The 20,740-nt window shown below is 45.9% G+C and overlaps 1 protein-coding gene across 2 annotated transcripts in view; it reads right to left on the bottom strand.

Moving 5' to 3' along the window:
• SYN3 (synapsin III) overlaps window positions 1-20,740 on the bottom strand; it is a 487,071-nt gene that overhangs the window by 422,759 nt on the left and 43,572 nt on the right. For both annotated transcript variants that reach the window (XM_010853361.1, XM_010853363.1), the window contains one exon: window positions 9,822-9,879. In XM_010853361.1, coding sequence (XP_010851663.1) covers window positions 9,822-9,879 — 58 coding nt within the window. The remainder of the gene's footprint in view (window positions 1-9,821; window positions 9,880-20,740) is intronic.

Genomic DNA, 20,740 nt, shown 5'->3' with positions numbered 1-20,740 from the left:
TTTTACCCCTAGCGCCACCTGGGAAGCCTCTGTGTGTGTGTGTGTGTGTGTGTGTGTGTGTGGTGTGTGTGTGTATAAATAATAAAAACACAGATATAAACATGACATGCATATACGTCTATTCCTCAACTACACAGCTAAGTTCTCTACAGAATGGATTATATTCTTTCCATTTCTGAATAATCCCACATACTGACACCTAGAAACTACTCAGGCAACACGTGATCAGTGATGTGAAGGTGGCTGTAAAAACAACTACTAACACTTAGGCAGCACTTTCTGGATGCCAGGATATGCTTTGCATTTTTCACATGTGATAATTTATTTCATTCTCATAACAACTCTATAGGTACATATTGCTGTTGTTGTTATTATTACTTTCATGTTACATATGAGGAAAATGAGGCACAAAGAAGTCAAATTACTTGCTTAAGGTCACTTAGGCTGAGATTCCAACCCAGGTGGTCTGGTTCCAGAGTCTGAGCTATTAACACTATTTATGTAATCTATAAATATACAGCTACAGTTAAAGACAAACAGTAGCCCTTGGGGGGAAGAAAAGAACAAACAGAATTGTTAACAGGGAACAATGCAGCAATAAGCCAGAAACATCAAATGATGAGTCAGAGCATCAGGGTTAGTCGGGAAAGGAGGAGTCTTGCTGGAAGAACATCTCATAAGAGCTTGTAATTTATCCAGTAGATCAAACGAGTAGGGTGAGACAGGAAACAATGGTAGAGTGATGTGCTCAAAGAACCCGAGCAAAGAGAGGAAAGGCAAAGAACCTGAAGAAGGCAAATTCAAGATCCAACATATTTAAGCTGATGGATATACTTTGGTAAAGAATCTGCCTGCAATGCAGGAGACCTGGGTTTGATTCCTGGTTTGGAAAGGTCTCCTGGAGAAGGGAATGGCTACCTACTCCAGTATTCTTGCCTGGTGAATTCCATGGACAGAGGAGCCTGGTGGGCTACAAGTCCATGGGGTCACAAAGAGTTGGATATGACTGAGTGACAAACACATTCTACTTTGGTTAAGAATGCGGACCCTGGACTTGACTGAAACTGGTTTCAAATCCCTAGATCCCCACATTCTTACTAGCTGTGTGACTCTGTTTGGGCACTTTATTTAAACTCTCTGAGCCTCAGTTTCCTCAGTGACAGGCATATTATGCAGGGTAAATGCATTAACACAGAGGAAGGCTGTAACATGGCCTCTAGCATACAGTCCCTGCTCAATATGTTTGCTACTATCACCACGATTATTGCTTCTCCATTTCTCTATTGTCTTCCTAAGTCGGTGAGCCTAAAGGCAGACCAAGAGTGGTAATAAATCTACATCAATCAATGTTATGGTTAAGCAGAGAAACACTTGCTCCTCTAATGAGTTATGTTTCAGTTAATAGCCCTAGTGTCCCACCTGCTTTTTTTCTTTATTCCTCCAGCTGTTTCTTAAATTTGAAAAGGAAAAAAAAAAAAACCTCCATGGAGACCTGCACGCTTTTAAAAATAATACAAAACAGAACGTCTGAGGTCAGGGTAAGCCAAGCCAAACAAATAAATCTTGCAGGATTGTGTTAACAAAACAAGGCTTAGTGGATCAGAGCGGGTAGAGTTCTGCCGGATTCAGCCCTGCAGAGAAATACCAAGCTCTGGTGAATTTCAAACACAAGGAGGTCAAATATGACGATCAAATGATGAAGCACTTCAGAGTTCAGCATCGATGCTTGGACTGGAACCAGGAGAGCATTCTGTGCATGGTGGTCTCCAGGACCCACGAGGCATGTAAAGTCCTAGAAATTCAGACCCAAAGGGCCTTATAGATCATTTGTATAACCACTGTGGAGGGCAATTTGTCAATATCTATCAGAATTATAAATGTCCTGGGAGGCAGACTCTGAGATGAACATTAGCCCGTGAGAAGTTCATTAGGAAGAACTTTGGGGATCACCACCACTGGAAGGGAAGACAAGGCAAGGAGGCAGGACTGGGCAGAGAGAGCAGCTGGGCTGCACTGCCGTCTCAGCAGATGCTTCCACCAACTCCACAGGGAACTCTGAAGCTGGGGTGGCCCTTCAGAGTTGTCTCAAATTGGGATAAAGGAGCTAGGTCTTTACTCCCTGTGCCAGCCAAGGTCACAGGAGATGCGCCCTTGGGCAAGGCAGCCCTTTTCATCTGAGGGAGGCACAGAGTGAGGGCTGACAACTGAGGGCTGTCTTCTGGTATCAACTCCAGCAGCTGGGGGAAAGTCCTTCATTCTTCAAGGTGCATTATAGCAAGCACCACATGCAATACATTCATAACCACTTTTTCTATTCTAGATAGGAATCCTAGGCGTATACAAACAGATGCTTCAAATGACATAGGTTTAGCATTGTTTATAATAGTAAAGTTAAGGAAAATAAATGATGGTATATTCAAATAACAGCCCCTCAGCAACCATTAATGAGAATGAGGCAGCTCTGCACATACTTTCAAGGAATAAACTCTAAGATACACTGAACCACAGGGTACGTGTGGATGGACTGCACTGCTCACTTGTTGACTGCCACTCAGCCCCACACCCATCCTATCCTCTCCTGCACTACGGGGGCTGAAAGCCTATCTCTACACTTCCCGGATTCTTTTGACACACTGTGCTGTGCTTAGTCACTCAGTTGTGTCCGACTCTTTCAAACCCCATGGACTGTAGCCTGCCAGGCTTATCTGTCCATGGGGATTCTCCAGGCAAGAACACGGGAGTGGGTTACCATGCCCTTCTCCAGGGTTTCTTTCCAACCCAGAGATCGAACCCAGGTCTCCTGCACTGCAGGCAGATTCTTTACCATCTGAGCCACCAGGGAAGCCCTTTTGACATGTAATTCCAGCTAATTTCTACCAATTTCTTACCATTCAGGTAAGAGTTGAGGTTAGGCAGATGGTGGCAACAAAGCTTTGCCAACAGCAGGAGCGGTTAAAGCAGGCGGGTGGCAACTCCTCCAGCCTCAGGGGGATGCAGGCTCATGTTCCCACTGGCAATAGTGGCGGTTCTAGCCGAGGCAGTGATAACAGTGAATGTAGGACTGCTGCAACTCTGGGCAATAAGAGTTCCCCCTTTGACCCATTTGGAATCAAACTTCCATATTCAATACTCCTCTGAATACAGTTGTTTATGTTTTTTTCTGATCAACTACCATCTATGACTAACTATGATATCTATGACAACCTAGACAGCATATTAAAAAGCAGAGACTACTTTGCCAACAAACGTCCATCTAGTCAAAGTTAGAGTGTTTTCAGTATTCATGTATGGATGTGAGCATTGGACTATAAAGAAAGCTGAGCACTGAAGAACTGATGCTTTTAAACTGTGGTGTTGGACAGGACTCTTGAGAGTCCCTTGGACTGCAAGGAGATCCAAAAAGTCCATCCTAAAGGAAATCAGTCCTGAATATTTATTGGAAGGACTGATCCTGAAGCTCCAATACTTTGGCCACCTGATGTGAAGAACTGACTCACTGGAAAAAAACCTTGATGGTGGGAAAGATTGAAGGCAGGAGGAGAAGGGGATGACAGGGGATGAGATGGCTGGATGGCATCACCAACTCGATGGAGTTTGAGCAAGCTCCGGGAGTTGGTGATAGACAGGGAAGCCTGGTATGCTGTAGTCCATGGGGTCGCAAAGAGTTGGACATAACTGAGCAACTGAACTGAACAGAACCATCTATGAAAAGCAAAGGAAAACAAACACAAATGTGTATTTGATTACGGCATTTACAATTTCTCTGGAAAGCTGCCTAAGAAACAAGTTATAATGTTTAAATGAACTGGCCAATAACCAGTTAAATGATTAGCCAAAAGAGAAATAGATTGGTAAGGGCAGTAGGGTTAGAGGTAGATCTTTCACCAGATACCATTTTTTACCTTTTAAATTTTTGACTATTTAAACATATTACTTTTATGCAAAAAAATAAGAAAAAATAATGAAAGTTGTATCTGATTAGGTACATACATTTCCTGCGAAATATTTCCCAAATTAACCATCTAGTTTCTGCCGAAGCATGTCCAACACAGGGACTCCGTACCCACCAAAGGGATGTGGTCCATTCATCATTACTCGGCATTGCTGAACAATGTCTGTTTATACCAAGTTGAAGTCCATCTTTTTCTATGATTGTACCGTTAGCCTGAATTCTAATCCCAGTGAAACAATACAGGCTGGTGGTTCAGCACACGTGCAGATGAATCCTGGGTTCGAATTCCTCCATCACTCATTTCAAGCAGGATGTTTAACATTTCGAGCCTTAGTTTCTTCATCTGCCAAAAAGGGAGAGCCCTCATACTCACCTCAAAGTGTTGGGGTAAGGCTGGAATAAGGTTATGCATACAAAAACATTTAACCAATACATCTGGTTATTGTTCTTGGTATCTGCAGCAAATGGCAGAAAAATGCAGTGGATAAGAGGACTCTGAATTTAGACTGTCTAGGTTCAAGAACAGGTTCCTGCCAATTACAAATCAGGCAACCTTGAGAAAGCACTCTTATTCCGCCTGAGCCTGTTTCTGTAAGACAGAGACAATGACAGTGCCCATCTCAACAGCAAAAAGCATTTATCCTTACCTTCTAAGTATTAATACTCAACATATGGTAGCTCTAACTCTTTTCAACCACTCATTCAGGTGGTGAATATTTGCAGAGTACAGTGAGTTCTACCAAAGGCTCTCTTCTCCGGACTAAGCATCTCCAGTTCCTTACACTGCTCTCCTTTGCTTCTCACTGCAGCCACTCTCTTCGTGAGGCATTTCAGGCTGCTACTATCCCCTCCCGGCGTGATGATACAACTGGATCTCTCACTGGAGTCCGGCTAATACAATGAGAGTGTGTATGTGTGCTGTGTGTGTGTGCCATCACTTTACTGAATTCTAAATGCTGTACTTTGATAATGCACCCTGATAATGCATCAGGTTTTCAGAGATAACCATGGTTGTTGTTTCAATCACTACGTTTTGTCCAACTCTTTTGCCACCCCATGGACTATATATAGCCTCCAGGTTCCTCTGTCCATGGGATTTCCCCGGCAAGAATATTGGAGTGGGTTGTCATTTCCTTCTCCAGAGGATCTTCCCAACCCAGGGATAAAACCCACATCTTTTGCATTGGCTGGCAGATGCTTTACCACTGAGCCACCAGGGAAGCCCATAACTATAGTTACTGAGCTCTTAATAAACATGTCAGAAACTATGCCAAGCATATGACTTATACTGACTAATTCACTCCACACATTAACTCCAAGGATAGAAATTATTATCCTCATTTTTCATATGAAAAAGCTAATACTTAGTGATGCTATAAGTGGAAGGTCAACCCAGTTAAAACATGATGGAGCTGAGACTCCATCTCCAGTATATCTTACACTAGAGTCACAGTCCTAACTTCCACACCATACTTCTTCTCACAAATATTAAGAATTTGTTTAACTCAAATTTTAGGTCTTGTTTTCTCCTCATGAGATGTTAATAAGTTAAGTCTCCCCAGTCCTGCTCCTCTTCCGCTGAGCTTTTGAATAGGATCTTATATTGTATCCTTACTCAGTTGGATCATATCAAATTTAATCCACCATACTCTGTCCCATTAACTTCAAGTCATCAGCAAATGTAATACGATAAATCACAGTTGAGAAGGAGATGTACAACACAGCCAAGGGCAGAGCTCTTTGGCAAAGTGTTAGATGTATTTCTCTCAAGGTGAATTACCATCAAGTAGTCATTTCCTCGTGGGGGTTATGTCCAACCTGCTGCTGCTGCTGCTAAGTCGCTTCAGTCGTGTTTGACTCTGTGCGACCCCATAGACGGCAGCCCACCAGGCTTCCCCGTCCCTGGGATTCTCCAGGCAAGAACACTGGAGTGGGTTGCCACTGCCTTCTCCAATGCATGAAAGTGAAAAGTGAAAGTAAAGACGCTCAATCGTGTCCGACTGTAGCGACCCCATGGACTGCAGCCTACCAGGCTCCTCCGTCCATGGGATTTTCCAGGCAAAAGTACTGGAGTGGGGTGCCAGCTACCAATCCACAAAACTGAATTAACTAACACCCAACCTCCACTTCTTTATCTCACTAACAATTATTTCTTGAAATATAACACAGCCTTTATGACAATATCTACAGTTAGGATCTACTCTAAGAAGGACTGCCCCAGAAAGAATGGTGGATGGTAGGCTGAAGTAGGTAAGAAAAATATACACATGATGTATATACATGATGGTCTTGAATGCTTAAACTCTTTTAAGGGGGAAATTCCATCTTTGCTCCCAGCAGACAAAGTTGAGGAAATATAAAAAGAGGAGAAGATGAACAGGACTTCAACCAACAGCCTTCCCTAGGATCCATATGCATCTACCGAAGCCCATCTCAACTCCACTATCATGCAAGGACAGGACTCCAAAGGAGCCAAGGGCATTCCTACGTAAATCAGAGGAGAAGGATCTTTACCTTCTCCTGCCTTTCTTTCCATCTGCTGGAGCAATGCACTGCCACTTAGGCTTTGGTACCTCTGTTAACACCGAGGAAAGACTATTATAATTTTGGTCTTTTTATTAAAGAAAAATGAAGTCCAAGGCTCTGCTCCACCAAGTACTAGCCAGCTAGTCTCAGAACTTTGAGTCTACTTGGTATTAATCCATTCATCAACCTCACTGCTGAGTCCCACAGAGGGGTGACTTGTACCTGTGGAGAAAGAGATCCTTTGCCTCAAATATAAACAGAAGAGAGCTTGACATGCCAGCCACCCTGGCTGGAACCTCTCAGGCCCTGCGAGGACACTGCTGAGAGGCCCTGCAGAGCCAGCAGGGCATTCTGGGTAATGGGATGCAACATGAGGCAGTTTCCCCCACTGGCCTCCCCAGGGTTTCTTGATTCCTGGCTCTGCAAAAGCTGAGGCAAACAGTTTTTGAACTGGGGGGAAGAGGGTGGAGAGAAGGGGCGGAGGCTTCCTTTAGGCCAACCACAACTAACTCATTTGCTCTGTCCAGCAAAACCCAGACAGTGCAATTATCTGGTTAATTTGGCCCTTACTTGGGAGACAGAATTCCAAAATGTGAGGCCAGCTCAGACTAAACAGTGGCTTCCATCCTAAGACTTCTCCTAAGTACTAAAGGATGCATATGAGATTCCTAGGGAGTTGCTTATGTGACCCATCCATCGATCCAGATGGGAAAAGACAAACAATTCAGACTCTAGGATGAGTTAAGGAAGACATATCTTCCAGGGAAAAATGCCCAAATGACTGCTAATTGGCCTCTTGGATAATTTGCCTTCTGATTGCCACAGAGGGAAATGACGAGAAATCAAGATGACTCTAAATTAGCCAACTTTTGCAGTGTGGCTGTAGCCTTCAGAGGTTGGCTGAGTGTCCCCAGGGTCCTGGGTGAGCTATTCTTAGGACAACTCTCTCTGATGCTCCTGCTTACAGATTTACACCCATAAGTTGGGCCAGAAGCAGCATTGAGATAAAGGGCAAAATTAAAACATGCTCCTGGGGTTTCACGAATGAAGTGAGACAGCTAGCAACTGAGCATTTACCAGATGGTTTATGGAAAACTCAGATTTTTGAGGGAAGATTAAAGAACAGCAATTTATCTCTGTTGGAAACTGACAAGCAGATTGGAATCTGTGGAATCCATCAGTTAGTCATTCTGCAAATATTTGCTTCCACTCTAGTATGTGCCAGGCCCTGTGTTATTTAACAGAGTGAGATCCAAATAGTCATGGTCCCTACCCTCATGCAAATAATACCACATCTAAATATGTGGTTAAAAACTCAGATAAGGGCTAGAAAGGAAAAACTGGGGTGCTAGGTAAGGGAATAACCAGGTTTTCTGATTTAGATTGCGGTGGGAGGGCTCAAATAAAGAATGTCCGAGAAAAGAATTTTAAACTTAACACTTTTAAAGCTTTGATTTTTCAGAAAGATCAGCCTGGTTTTAGTACAAAAAATAAATTGGAAGTGGATGAAAATACGAAGTTAGGAGGCTATTGATTATGAAGACAGGATGAGAGCTGATGATGGTTCAGCCAAGGAATTGGCAATGGGAACAGAGAAGAATGGATAGACCAGAGGGATGTGGGCTGTGGCGTCTATAGCATGTGGTGAACAGGTATAATGGTGGAGGGAAAAGGAGGCAGCCAGGAGACTGTGCAGTTTCTAGCTAAGATGCCAGGTAGATGGTAGAGAGAGGATTTGGGAGGATAAATAGGTTAGGGTCAGGGGAAGAGTGTCCTCAATCATTCCACACCCCGAGCTTCCACTTTCCTCACCTCTGCTCACGCTGATTCAGTCTCCTCACTCTTCCTGTTGCCATCATCACTTGTTGAAATCCTAGCCATTCTTTACAATCCATTTCAAATACCACCCCCTCGTTGAAGTCACTTGGACTCCTCCAAATAGCTGTGGCCTCTGCTGCCCACAGCACTAAGTTTGGATCTCTCTTTCCTGGATTCCACCTGTGTTGGGTTCTGTGAAGACTTACCCTGCCTCCCTTCCTAGACCACAAGTTATTTGGGATAGCGCCTCTGCTTCTCTATCCTTGTTCTGCACATGTGAGCTAGCTAGCATAGTAGACGTTTGACAAATGTTTGTCAAGTGAACAAAAATAACCCGTTCTTTGCCATGGAAGGAAAACCAGTAGACACTGGACTGACTTGAAAGCCACAGGATCAAATTGAAATTCAAGCTGTAGGTGTTTTAATATTAAGCCAACTCAAATTTGATGCTCAAAAAGCTTTCTGTTCCTCCAACACATCAAACTCAGAGTGCTGGAAAAGTCACATCCTTTGATTTTTCTATGGTGCTTTTCTGAGTTCATCTTACAGCAAGAGCCTTTTCCATCTTATTGCTTGCCTTTGATGATGAGGATGATGATAAATGGGTAACATCTACTAAGTGTTATTGTATGCCCTGTGCTGGTCTAAGTACTTTTCTTGGACTAACTCATTCGATCCTCTTGGCTACCCTATCAAGCTGATGCTCTACTCCAGTGGTAGATGAAGAAACTGAATTTTGGGGGGCTTAAGTATTGTTGAACTAATGTCACAAAGTTAGTTGGGACTGGAACCAAGAGTTGAGCTCCAGAGTCCATGCTCTCATGCGCTCTCCTAAGGCCAAGCACAGTGCTTGGCATTGAGTTGGTCCCCAGCAAGTCTTCAGTGAATGAAGGGGAGGAGTCCTAGATCTGGAGGCCACAAGTTCTGGGCCTAATTCTACCACTGACTTCCACTATAACCTTGGGTAAGTCTGTGCTTTTTTTTCCCTATAAAATGAAGTGTGTGGATACTAGTGGTAATAACAAGAGCCAGTAGTCGAGATTCTAATCTCTTTTGAGGCTTTAAATAATTTAATCCCAAGGAAAATGAGACACAGACTCACTTGCCCAATACCTAGAAAATGAGGGAGTCAGGATTCAAACCCATTGTGCGCCCACACTGTGCTTCCAAAGAGACACCTCAGGGACCATGGTGGGGAACAGAGGGAGGTGGAACAGAATGGAGCAGACTTTTGGGCTCCCTATGCCCATTTCCATCAGAGAAGCTCTATGTGTCTCTATTTGTTAGAATGGGCCCTACTTGAGATTCCTCTTGAATCAAGGTTCTGCTGCTAAAACAGAAAGGTTGAAAACTATTGTACTAAATAATTCTGGAATTTAAGACATCTTCCAGGTATAAGCCAGGATTTTTCTGGTAATCCTTACTCATTATAGTTTCAGAAGATGGGGGCCAAGTATGCTTCTGGGAATGGCTCTGCCTATAGAAAAGATCATGGTGATAGCACTAAAGACTAGCTCCAACCTACCTGTTCCACTCGGATCTCAATCTCTCCATTCACCTTCTTTCCATGGAAATACTTGGCCCTGTGAAGGAGAGGAAGAAATCTACTGAGTAAGGATACCAATTGCTTCACTCTTTCCTCCCTTCTTCCAAAGGCCTTACCCCCCGAGGTGCATGTTCAGACACATTCCCCACTTTCTTGCTCTCTCCCACCCAGATGGATGATTTTCTCATTATTTATATGTATCACATGGGAAAGGGAAAGAGTACAGGATGTGAGGATTGGAGACTCAGGTTTCGGTTCTGCCAAGTCACTTTACATCTCTGTGTCTCCGCTTTATCCTCTATAAAAGGGAGATATTAACGTCTGCATAATATATTTCTAAACATTATTTTAAGGATCAAAAGGAATAAAGAATCCTACACAAATAAATAATGCAGAATTATTTTATTAGGTAGACCCTATATGACCTGTAAATGACTTATTATGTTGCTCTATCCATCCACTCCTTTATTTGTCCATCTCTCCAATGAAGCAGACCTCATCTGCCCCTTCGTCCATCCAACCACCCTTCTATCATCTTTCCTATACACCCCTGCTTCTGTCTTCCCATCAGCATTAAATGGCATGCCATCTGCCCATCCCTCGAAGCAAAAACACAGACTTCATTCTTATCAGCTCCTTCTCTCTATCGCCATGGGTTCTACATACTAATTATTTCTCAAATCCCTCCACTTGTCCATTTTCTCTAAAAGCACCCGAATCTTGACCTTAGTCATTTCTTTTCTCATATAAATTCTCTCTTCATGCTCTACTTTTGTATCACAGCACTTACTATAATTCGTTATAGTTAGTAACTGGGTTCACGCCTGTTTCCCACTGAATTATAACACAATTCCTCCAGGCTAGGAACAATCCATCTTACTCATCATTCTATTTCCAACATGTACCAGAGTACTTGATACACAGTACGAGCTCAATTAACATACGCTGAATGAATAAATGATTGAAGAGATAGATGAAGGAAAAAAGATACTTTTTGAGTACTTACTCTGTACCCAAAAACCGTGCTATCATCTTAACCTACAGCCCTTCTCATTTAACACTTAAAACCACCACCATGAGGTGGGTATTATTATTTCCATTCCATAAATAAGGAAACTGAAACCCAGAGAGATGAAATACTTTGCCTAAGTGGCTCGAATCCTGGACTTTCACTGCCAGATCAATGCTTTTTCTCAGCCCTGAAAAACATGACCAAATGTTGGGGTGCTCTTGGGTTTAGATGACCTCCCACAAAGCAGAAGTAATACAAGTTTACATTGGCTCTTTTTGGTTGTTGGTCTGATGAAACCAAGAGCTCTTAGTGACTTGCTGTAACCTGAGCACTGTGCTGAACATATCCATAGACCTTCTCTGGGGCACAGACAGCTATTTGCTCCCAATCCCAATTCTCCTCTTTGCCCACAGAGACAACTTTTACAGACTGGCACCAAGAAATGTATCAATATATCCCAGCTTTCCATTCAGCTAGGTATGACCACAAGTTATTCAGTCGTCAGTCGTGTCTGACTCTTTGTGACCCCATGGACTGCAGCAGACAGGCTTCCCTGTCCTTCACCATCCCCCAGAACTTGCTCAAACTCATGTTCATTGAGTTGGTGATGCCATCCAACCATCTCGTCCTCTGCCATCCCCTTCTCCTCTCACCTTCAAGCCTTCAATCTTTCCCAGCATTAGGGTCTTTTTAAATGAGTAAGCATTCACATCAGGTGGCCAAAGGATTGGAGTTTCAGCTTCTGCATCAGTCCTTCCAGTGAATATTCAGGGTTGATTTCCTTTAGATTTGCTCTCCTTGCAGTCCAAGGGACTCTCAAGAGTCTTCTCCAGCACCACAGCTCGAAAGCATCAGTTCTTTGGTGCTCAGCCTTCTTTATGGTATGACCACACGCTTGAGCTCTCATCAGTAGTGTTATATCCAAGAATCTTCTTCTTAGTTTCTTTTCTATTCTTTTCTCTGGAACATTGATGTTCCCATCTCTTTTCAACCTTCCACTTGTGAAAGAATCCTTCTGCAAATTCTCTGACCAAGTTGCAGTCTGTCTGCTCCTGAAGTCTATCTACATTTAGCCAACTCCAGTGGAATTCACCTCTCTTCAAGACTGCCTGAATCTCAGACTGACAGCTCTAATATTAATGCCACTTTTTCTTATGGCGATGATTGGCTCAGACGTCAAGTGGATAGAACTTTATGGGAACAGGAGTTGTTAGTGTGACTTTAAAAAGCAAGATTTTGTTTTTTTCTCCCAGGATGGTCTTCCAAAAAATGTGTGTTCGACCAGCCTCATGCAAAGGGAAACTTTTCACATTATTTGTGAATTTTATCATGAATAAAGGTAATGTTGGCAAACTCCAGACACTGGGATAAGCTCACCTCTAATATTTGTACAGCATGGGGCAAAAGAACAAATGGAAGTCTATGTATCATATGCCTAACATTTAAAATTGATAAAGGTGGCAATCATTTAAATAAAACATGCCCGTCTCTTCCTTCCTTGAACAATACAATTTCATAATGACCTGGAAGGGTCAGAATTTGAACTTCTCAGGACTCTTAGAGATCCACCCAGAACACAGTGGCCTGGAGGTTGACAGCTCTTGGTTCCCATCGTCCTTCCTAATTCTCCTCCCAGCCTTCTCTCTGTCCTGCATCCCTGGGGCTTCCTATGCATGCTTGTGGATAACTCAGCCCATGCGGCCAAACTTTATCTCCTTGCCCACCCATCAACAGTCCCCATGCCATGTATGGGCAGGATACATCAGGGAACTTACCTACACAGGCCCTGGAATTAGGCCTGGGTCCTCATGGGCAGGGAATTCTATAGGTTGGATAACCACTGCATGATCAAAGGGTATAACTTTCAGGGTCCTCCTTTGTTGTAAGGAGTATAGCTAGTAAAGGACTAAGTAGGACTGAGGGCAGGGGTCCCTGCTGCTTGGGTTTACAAGAAGTACTGGATGATCCTGGGACCTCAGGATGGTAGCCGAATGGTAATGAATGAAATCACTGGTATACTAGATAAAGCATGGATCTCAAATCACAGAGGCTCGGGCAAAATCTTAGCTCTATGACTCACTCACTGCATGTTCTAAGACAAGGTACTTAATCCCTCCAGGTCATAGTTTCCTCCAGGTCACTTGTTAAGGGGTGATAACATCTGCCAGCCAAGGTGTGGTGAGAAATTCACTTGATCCTGTATTCCAAGGACAGTAAGTAGAGAGTGTGGACTCAGGGCCAGAACACCTGGATGCAATCCCAGCGCCACCCCTCACTCTTTTTTTTCTGAAACCCTGAAAAACTCCCTCAACCTGCATGTGCCTCAGTTTCCACATCTGGGAAACGGGGATAATCACAGTAACTATCCCACGGGGTATTGCGAGGATTAAATGTGACACAACGTACAAAGCACTTTAGAGTAAGCTCCAGAGTATACAGCCCAGGGCCTAAAGCAGAATCAGTGACAACAAAGAACTACCAAGTGTTTACACTGCGGCTGAGGGTGCTGTGTGCGGGGACCCACAAACATCATCTTACCCTCTTGGGGGTTATAGAACGGAATTACAGTCCGCCTCACTTTGATCCGCCCCCTCAGTGAGATGAGAGATTGGTGATGATAATCAATAGGCGATGTTGATACAGAAGGCTTGTGGGTCCTTCGCATCCCTCCTCCTGTTGTACTGACCCCAGCGATCAAGCGGGAGGGCTGGGAGCAGCTCCCACAGGTTCAGTCACACAGAGCCTCTAAGCAAGCAGCAACGGTGAGTTAGATCTTGTGCTCCAAGAGTTTCAGGATTCAGTCTAGACCCTCTAGGCTCCTTCATGATCTAGACCCTGTTGACCTATGACCCATTTCTTCTCTGGTTTTCTGCCCACCTTTTGGACACGCTCAACTTTCTGCAATTCCTGTGCTTTTATGAGTCTGAGCCTGTGCAGTTCTCTCCTTCTCTGCTTGGTTACCTCTTTCTCATGTCCCAAGATCCCTGACCACTGTTTCCTTGAAAGCACCCTCCCAACAAGACTGGGTTAGGTGTCCCTCCTCTGGGTCCCCAAGGGGTGCTATACTTAACCACCATACGACACATATCATTCTTGTTCGAATTACACATCCCCTGTCCCCATACACCTGGTCTAGGAGCTCCTGGAAACCCGAAACCGTGTCTCAAAGCTCACTGCATCTCTCGTATCCGGCACAACGTGCCAGGGCACAGGCACATGTTTAAGGAATGCTTGCTGACTGGGTAAATGAATGTTTCCTGGGATAGCCCAAGGTGCAGCTCGTGCTCCAGATGCTCTGCTGCCATCTACTGATACAATGGTGTAACACAACACAAATCCCCACCCATTACCACGTGGAGTCAGTCCCCTTTTAGCATCCCACAGGCACAGGATTCTAACTCTTAGCTCGGAACCCAGAGCACGCAGCACTACACCACCACCACCCAAACAGCTCTGGCCTCCACCGGCCTCACCTTCTCGGGAGAAACACTTGTTTTGCCCATCTCTGGAATGTTTACCGCTGGGCCTGCCAGACGGACTCAGGCTGCAGCTGAGGGTCAGGCGGTCCATCCCCCCGCCTGGCCGGGAGTCAGAAGTCTGTCTCCTGACAGGCCACACAGACTGCTGCCTCCTTGCCTGGGGCTCATTCAGGCTTGAGCTGCCTCTGAACAGTTCCGTCTGGCAGAGGAAGGGGTAGGGCTGGTCTGGAATTCTAGATGCCTTGGGGGCTGGGGTTGCTGCCGGTGTAATTGCCCGGCTGTCTGACCTCAGGTAGAATGGATGACCCCACTGTGCCTGAGGGCTCTGTCTCCCTAAACGCAGACCTCTTCCAAAGGCCCTAATATGTTTATTCTCATAATGAGTTTTCTGAGTCCGCAGGCCAGTCAGTCAAGGCCTTGGCCTTGGGAGGAGGTGGGGGAAGCTCTTGCTTCTACAAAGCTTCCACCTCTGTGGGTGGTCTCATATTTTACTGCCACATCAGAGGCACCAGGAAGGAGAATATTATAAAACCAGTGCCGCCTGGGGTGGGAAATCCCTAGTTTGGGGAGGCGGGATGTGGTGTGTGTGAGAGAGATTTATGGGGAGCGATACTGAGTTCTTTCATGGCTGCAGCAGCAGCAGAAGGAAGAGGAGAATTAGCACAAACAGGATCCACCTGTGCACAAGCAGCGCCCTTCTAATAAATCCGTCTGGGATGTAAAGTCGGTGTGGCTCGGCCCTGGCGGTGCCCTTCCAGGGATGAGGGGTCAGGAAACTTCTCAGGCACACTGGAGCCTATTGGGGGAGTAGTGGGGGGGAGAGCGAAGGCAGGATCTGGCCCTAGAAACTGATTTTCACATTTCTGATGAAACATGTCAGTCGCTGATTTTTGGCCTAGACAGAAACTGGGGGAGATGGATGACGGATCACATAGGAGAACCCTGAAGGTGGACACACTCAAGGTTTTCCAGTTAGCAAGATAAAGAGGCTAACATGCTAGGTGGGATGGATGGAGGTGTGACAAAAACAGGGCCTTTGAACATGGAGTTCTAACTCAGAGACCCAACTCCGTTGTTGTTGCTCAGTTGCTCAGTCATGTCTGATTCTTTGTGACCCCGTGGACAGCAGCACGCCAGGTTTCCCTGTCCTTCACTATCTCCTGGAGTTTGCTCAAACTCATGCCCATTGAGTTGGTGATGCCATCCAACCATCTCATCCTCTGTCACCCTCTTCCCTCCTGCCTTCAATCTTTCCCAGCATCAGGGTCTTTTCCAATGAGTTGGCTCTTTGCATGAAGTGGCCAATTCTAGTTCCATTATTTACTCCCAGGAACAGCTAACCCTCCTGCTCCCCTCCCACTGTCAGAGGGGACCCTCCAGTGATGGGGCAACCTCACTGTACCTCTTTGCAAGTGGAAGGGCCTCCGGGAATTGGAAAGGGGAGGGGCTCTCTGAGAGTGACAAGGGCCCCTGCATCTGTACAAGGATCTGTGAAGGTAAGGAAAGGAGACCCACTAGGGCCTCAAGGATGTGATGACTGTTCCCTCAATGCCTTCTGACAGCAAATAAGGAAGGAGACCTCTGTGGAGGTCTGCTCACAATTCACATCATTTACTCACTACTCACTGAGCCTCGTAAGGACTGGGCACCTTACTAGGCATGGGGTGGAAGGCCGATACAGTCCCTGCTCTTGTGGAGCTAACATTCTCCTGGAAAAGTCAGGAAACTAACCAGGTGAAAAGGAAGTGATGAATACGATGAACAAGGTGGTACAGGGTAGGATGTGGGGAGCAGGGAGATCTGATCCAGGAAAGTCAGGAAGCCTTCTTTGGAAGATACTCAACACAGTTGTACTAACCATCTACTGTGTGCCAGAGCCTGCAGGCTCTCAAGAAATAGCAATGAAGATAACTCAGTGCTTGGCCTCCGGGGGTTTACTATCTAATGGGAGGGAGAGACTCATAAAGTACAATGACCACAAAGGACATTAGCTCTAAGACCAGGTCAGCCCACTGAAAGAGACCCAGCCCAGTTTAAGAGCCTAAGACTGCTTCCCTGGTAAAGTGACCCAGTTCCTCAATCTATCCATCCATCCATCCATTCATCTATCCATCCATCCATCCGTTTGGTACCTATCCTTTGCCAGCATCAAGGGCTGCAAAGATGGCTCTGAGAAGGTCTGATGAGTGTGTATATGTGTGAAAGGCACACAGGGCAAAAGAGTTAGGCAGGTACTGGTGGCACTTGGGGGCCAATGAATCTTCCTGGGGCATGTCCCTCAACGTGCAGGAAAAATGAGCAACAGGCACAGAGCAGAAGACCTGGATTTGAAATGGCAGCTCTGGAACCTGCTACATGACTTTGAATAAGCCTCTGCTCCCTTATCTGAAGGGTGAGGATGGGAAGCTCTACCCACAGGGTCATGAGGATAAAATGAGGATGTGGATTTGAAGGCCTCTGGGAACCTGCCAAAAATGTGCCAGCAAGTGGTTGCTCTCTGGTGAGCTGCTGGTGTGGACTTCACCCTCCAGGTAAAAAGGTGGGTGAGCACTGCTAGCATTGGAACTAGCTGGTCCTCTCCAGCTCTGCTATTTACTTCCTAGCGCTGCTTCAGACAAACATCAACCTTTCCAAGCACCAGTCTCATTTGCAAAAATAAGCACATCGCTATGTCTGCCATAAGGCCCCATGAATGTTGTCCCTGACACATGGCAAATGTTATGTTCATCTCTTTCCCTCCTGTCGTTCAACAGGTGGGCATGTACCTGGGGAAGTGACAAATCATTCAGGGGAAGGTGGCAGTATCTTCATTACTCTAAAAGGATCTCCAGCTTCATGTCAAGCATGATGGAAACCTGCCTTGGCTACACTCCGGGAGCTCCTCTTTCTCCCCAGAACCAGCCTTTAAGGCAAATAAAATCGTCAGCCACCCACTCACTCTGACAGCAGAGATTATGCCAGAATGTTACCTCCCAATCCCTAGCCCTCTTCTCTCCAGAGACACAACACTGTGTCATCCTCACTCCCACAGAATTCTGAAAGTCCACAGCCTTCATTTCACAAGAACAGTTCACATTTAGAAGGCTAAGCTGTTCCCTCAGCAAACATTTAAAGAGCATCTATCAAGAACTCATTAACAGATGCTTATCTATTAAGATGCTTTCAAATTGTGGTGCTCGAGAAGACTCTTGAGAGTCCCTTGGACTAGAAGGAGATCAAACCAGTCAATTCTAAAGGAAATCAACTCTGAATATTCATTAGAAGGACTGATGCTAAAGCTGAAGCTCCAATATTTTGGCCTCCTGATGGGAAGAGCTGACTCACTGGAAAAGACCCTGATGCTGGGAAAGATTGAAGGCAGAAGGAGAAGGGGTTGGCAGAGGATGAGACGGTTAGATAGCATCACTGACTCAATGGACGTGAATTTGAGCAAACTCGTGGGAAACAGTGAAGGACAGAGGAGCCTGGTGTGCTGCAGCCCATGGGGTCACAAAGAGTCAGTCACAACTTAGGGACTAAACAACACCACTAAGAGCTCAACCTTGCAAAATGCCCATAAAAAAGATGATACCCTGAAAGGTAATTCACACCAAGGTGTAAGTGACTTATAGCTGACCATCCGTAAAAGGGGTTTAGATGGGATGAGTAAAATGAGAAGGGAACCATGAGAATATTAAGTGTTTGATGTTTGTGTGAGGCCTGTCAAGGTGAGAAGGGCAAGGCACAGAAGGAGAAGCCTAAGAGAAGTTACTTTCCCTCCACCTCCCTCCTTCCACGTATTCAACCAATTACCCACCCATCTGCTTACCCATCCATCCCTCCATCTCTCTAAGTGAAGTCGGCTAGTCGTGTTCAACTCTTTATGACCCCATGGACTGTAACCTACCAGACTCCTCTGTCCATGGGATTTTTCAGGCAAGAGTATTGGGATGGGTTGCCATTTCCTTCTCCAGGGGATCTTCCCAACCGAGGGATCGAACCCAGGTCTCCTGCATTGCAGGCAGACGCTTTACTGTCTGAGCCACCAGGAAGTGTTCCATCTCTCTATCCAGGCTCTACTATGTGCTTAGCACTGTGCTAGTCCCTAGGAATCATACTGAACAAAACAACCTCCTGCCATCCTGGTGCTCCTGGTCTAGCCAGGAGACAGGCCCAGATGAAGAATATTTACTCTGACTCCTCTCTTCATCAGAAATTACTAACTGGCAAACCTCATGGAGTCCACGGTCTTATTTTGTTGGACTTACATTATATACTTTTGATTTTAAAACAGAGAATTCATTTATCAAGAATTCAGACTTCTGGCTTCCCCTGAAAATCAATAACTGAGCATCACGAGACCTGTATTTCCACGTGGCAAAAGCTGGCTGAGAGGACGGCAGCTGTTGCCTGCAGTTGGGGCATCAGTTCTCACGCCCAACAGTCCCCATGGCTCCCTGTTGTCTCTCTGCAGCCAGTGTCAAGTGGCAGAGGCATTTGTCATAGAGCCTGGGCTGCTGTCTTCCTTACAGAAGGGAAATATTTCTCTGTGCCTTTGCCTTTTCCTGGCACCTGCCCCTTCACTCACCGACCACCTTGCCTTCTGTGAGCAGCTGCACAAGCAACCCCTAATTTAACTCATTCCATTATGAAGATGGCAATTAGCTCAGTGAAAATCTTCAGGAAGCCCACACCGCTGCCCTTCCTCCAAACTCAGGTTTGGAGGTCAGAAAAATGGATACAAAGCACCGTCCCCTCTCTTGCCATCACAGACAGCCTCCCTCCTGCTGAGGAAACATCCCATGCAGGCTTCCACAGGCCTCAGGAGGAAAGACATTCTGCAATGAGACTGATGTCTGCCCAGTGACCTGCCCCCCCAGGGCAAGGCTGTAGCCAGACAGGTGAAGTCTGGAGGAACAGGAACAGCTATTGCTAAGAGAGCCCATGGCATCTGAGGGACTTCTCTGAAAGAGGAGGACCTAGGCAAGAAAATCACATTTTGAAGAATGAGGGAAGACTCAGAAGTTGGACAGTGGAATTATCCAGAAAAAGGCAGGGCAATGGCAGGAAAAATGACTAAGACATAAAAGCAGAGAGAGGAAAATGAAAAGTTTCAGGTCTGAGACTCCTTTAAGGGCTTGCAGGCTGGCCCCTTCAGAGTCTGGGTTCTTCTGCATTACTCCTCCCTGGCTGCCTGCCTAGTTGTATTGGAAGCTGCAGGTGATGGGGGCTCACTCCTCACTGGGCGGCCCGCGTGGTCTTCAGCTGATGTTCCCGTTACATACACTGAGCTGACACATCTCCCTCTTTGTCTGCTTTACCGGCCTCAGTTCTCCCAGTTGGGAACCACATGAAACCAGTCCTCTAGCCACGACGGTTTCTAAACTTGGCTCTTCATCATTTAAAAAATGTTTCCTGCACTCTCCTCTGGATATTCTGACTCAGTAGTTCTGGAAGAGCCTCTCAGTGTGGCCTGTCCCACACCCATTCTGACTTCTATTATCAGCACCTCCATCTGCACTTGTATTCATGAACCAAGCCTCTCTCTTGCACACAGTCTTGATGGGACTGTCCCCAAGTGTCCCCAGGACATGTTATGGAACCACCCAGGTTTGTTCTTGCCCAGGAATTTTATTTTTAAGCAGAGAGGCACAAAGCTTGGAAGACAATAGGAGCTGACTTCTCCAGAGAGGGTTCACAGGCTCCTGCCTCTTAGGTCCAGACAGAGCCTCTCCTAACCTCTCCAAAACTTGGGTCTTCTTGTTTTCTTTTCATTCTGTGAGTCTCCGGCATATGTTCCATAAACCCTCCATTTTGCCTAACTCAGCCAAAGTCATTTCTTTTTCTTGCAAACAAAGAACTCTATCTATACAGAAGGTGAAGAGCGGTACCTGGTAATCTGAATGTCATTCTGACGGAAACAGTGCTTTGGGGACCGTGATCTCAGTTTATTGTCATTGCTTGATTGATGAAGGCACTGAAGCCTGGAGAGGACAGTGGCTCCTAGATTTCACAGCATCAGCAGGGAAGGGGGAACTGGGGAAGACACAGCGTCCATCAGACTCCTCCCCGTGCTACCTTCTGCTCTAAGACACTTCCCCCAGATTTCCTAGCCACACTCTCACAGGGTGAAGACTCTACCAGGGCAGGAGACAACTCTTCACTGTTTTCCCCTCCCTTCCCTCTCGCCGTGCAAGAGCAGGGGAGGAAGCGGCCGGGGCACAGAGCCTCTGGATTGGATGGCGGGGAGACCTCACGGAGAGAGGTCAGCACTTGAAAAATTCCTCAAGTCAAAGGGCTCGGGGCCTGGGTGCCACACAAGGCCCTCACTGTGTGCGGACATTGTCCCCCTGATAAAAGGGGCCGGGCCTGGGAAAGCGGCGCTGGTGTCCAGGCGACAGGCCAGGCTGCTGGGGAATGCCCAAGGC

This window comes from Bison bison, unplaced genomic scaffold (genome assembly GCF_000754665.1).
Source record: "Bison bison bison isolate TAMUID 2011002044 unplaced genomic scaffold, Bison_UMD1.0 scf7180017864327, whole genome shotgun sequence".
NCBI lineage: Eukaryota > Metazoa > Chordata > Mammalia > Artiodactyla > Bovidae > Bison > Bison bison.
Note: the sequence above shows the minus strand (reverse complement) of the source record. Positions and strands in the feature narration are given on the sequence as shown.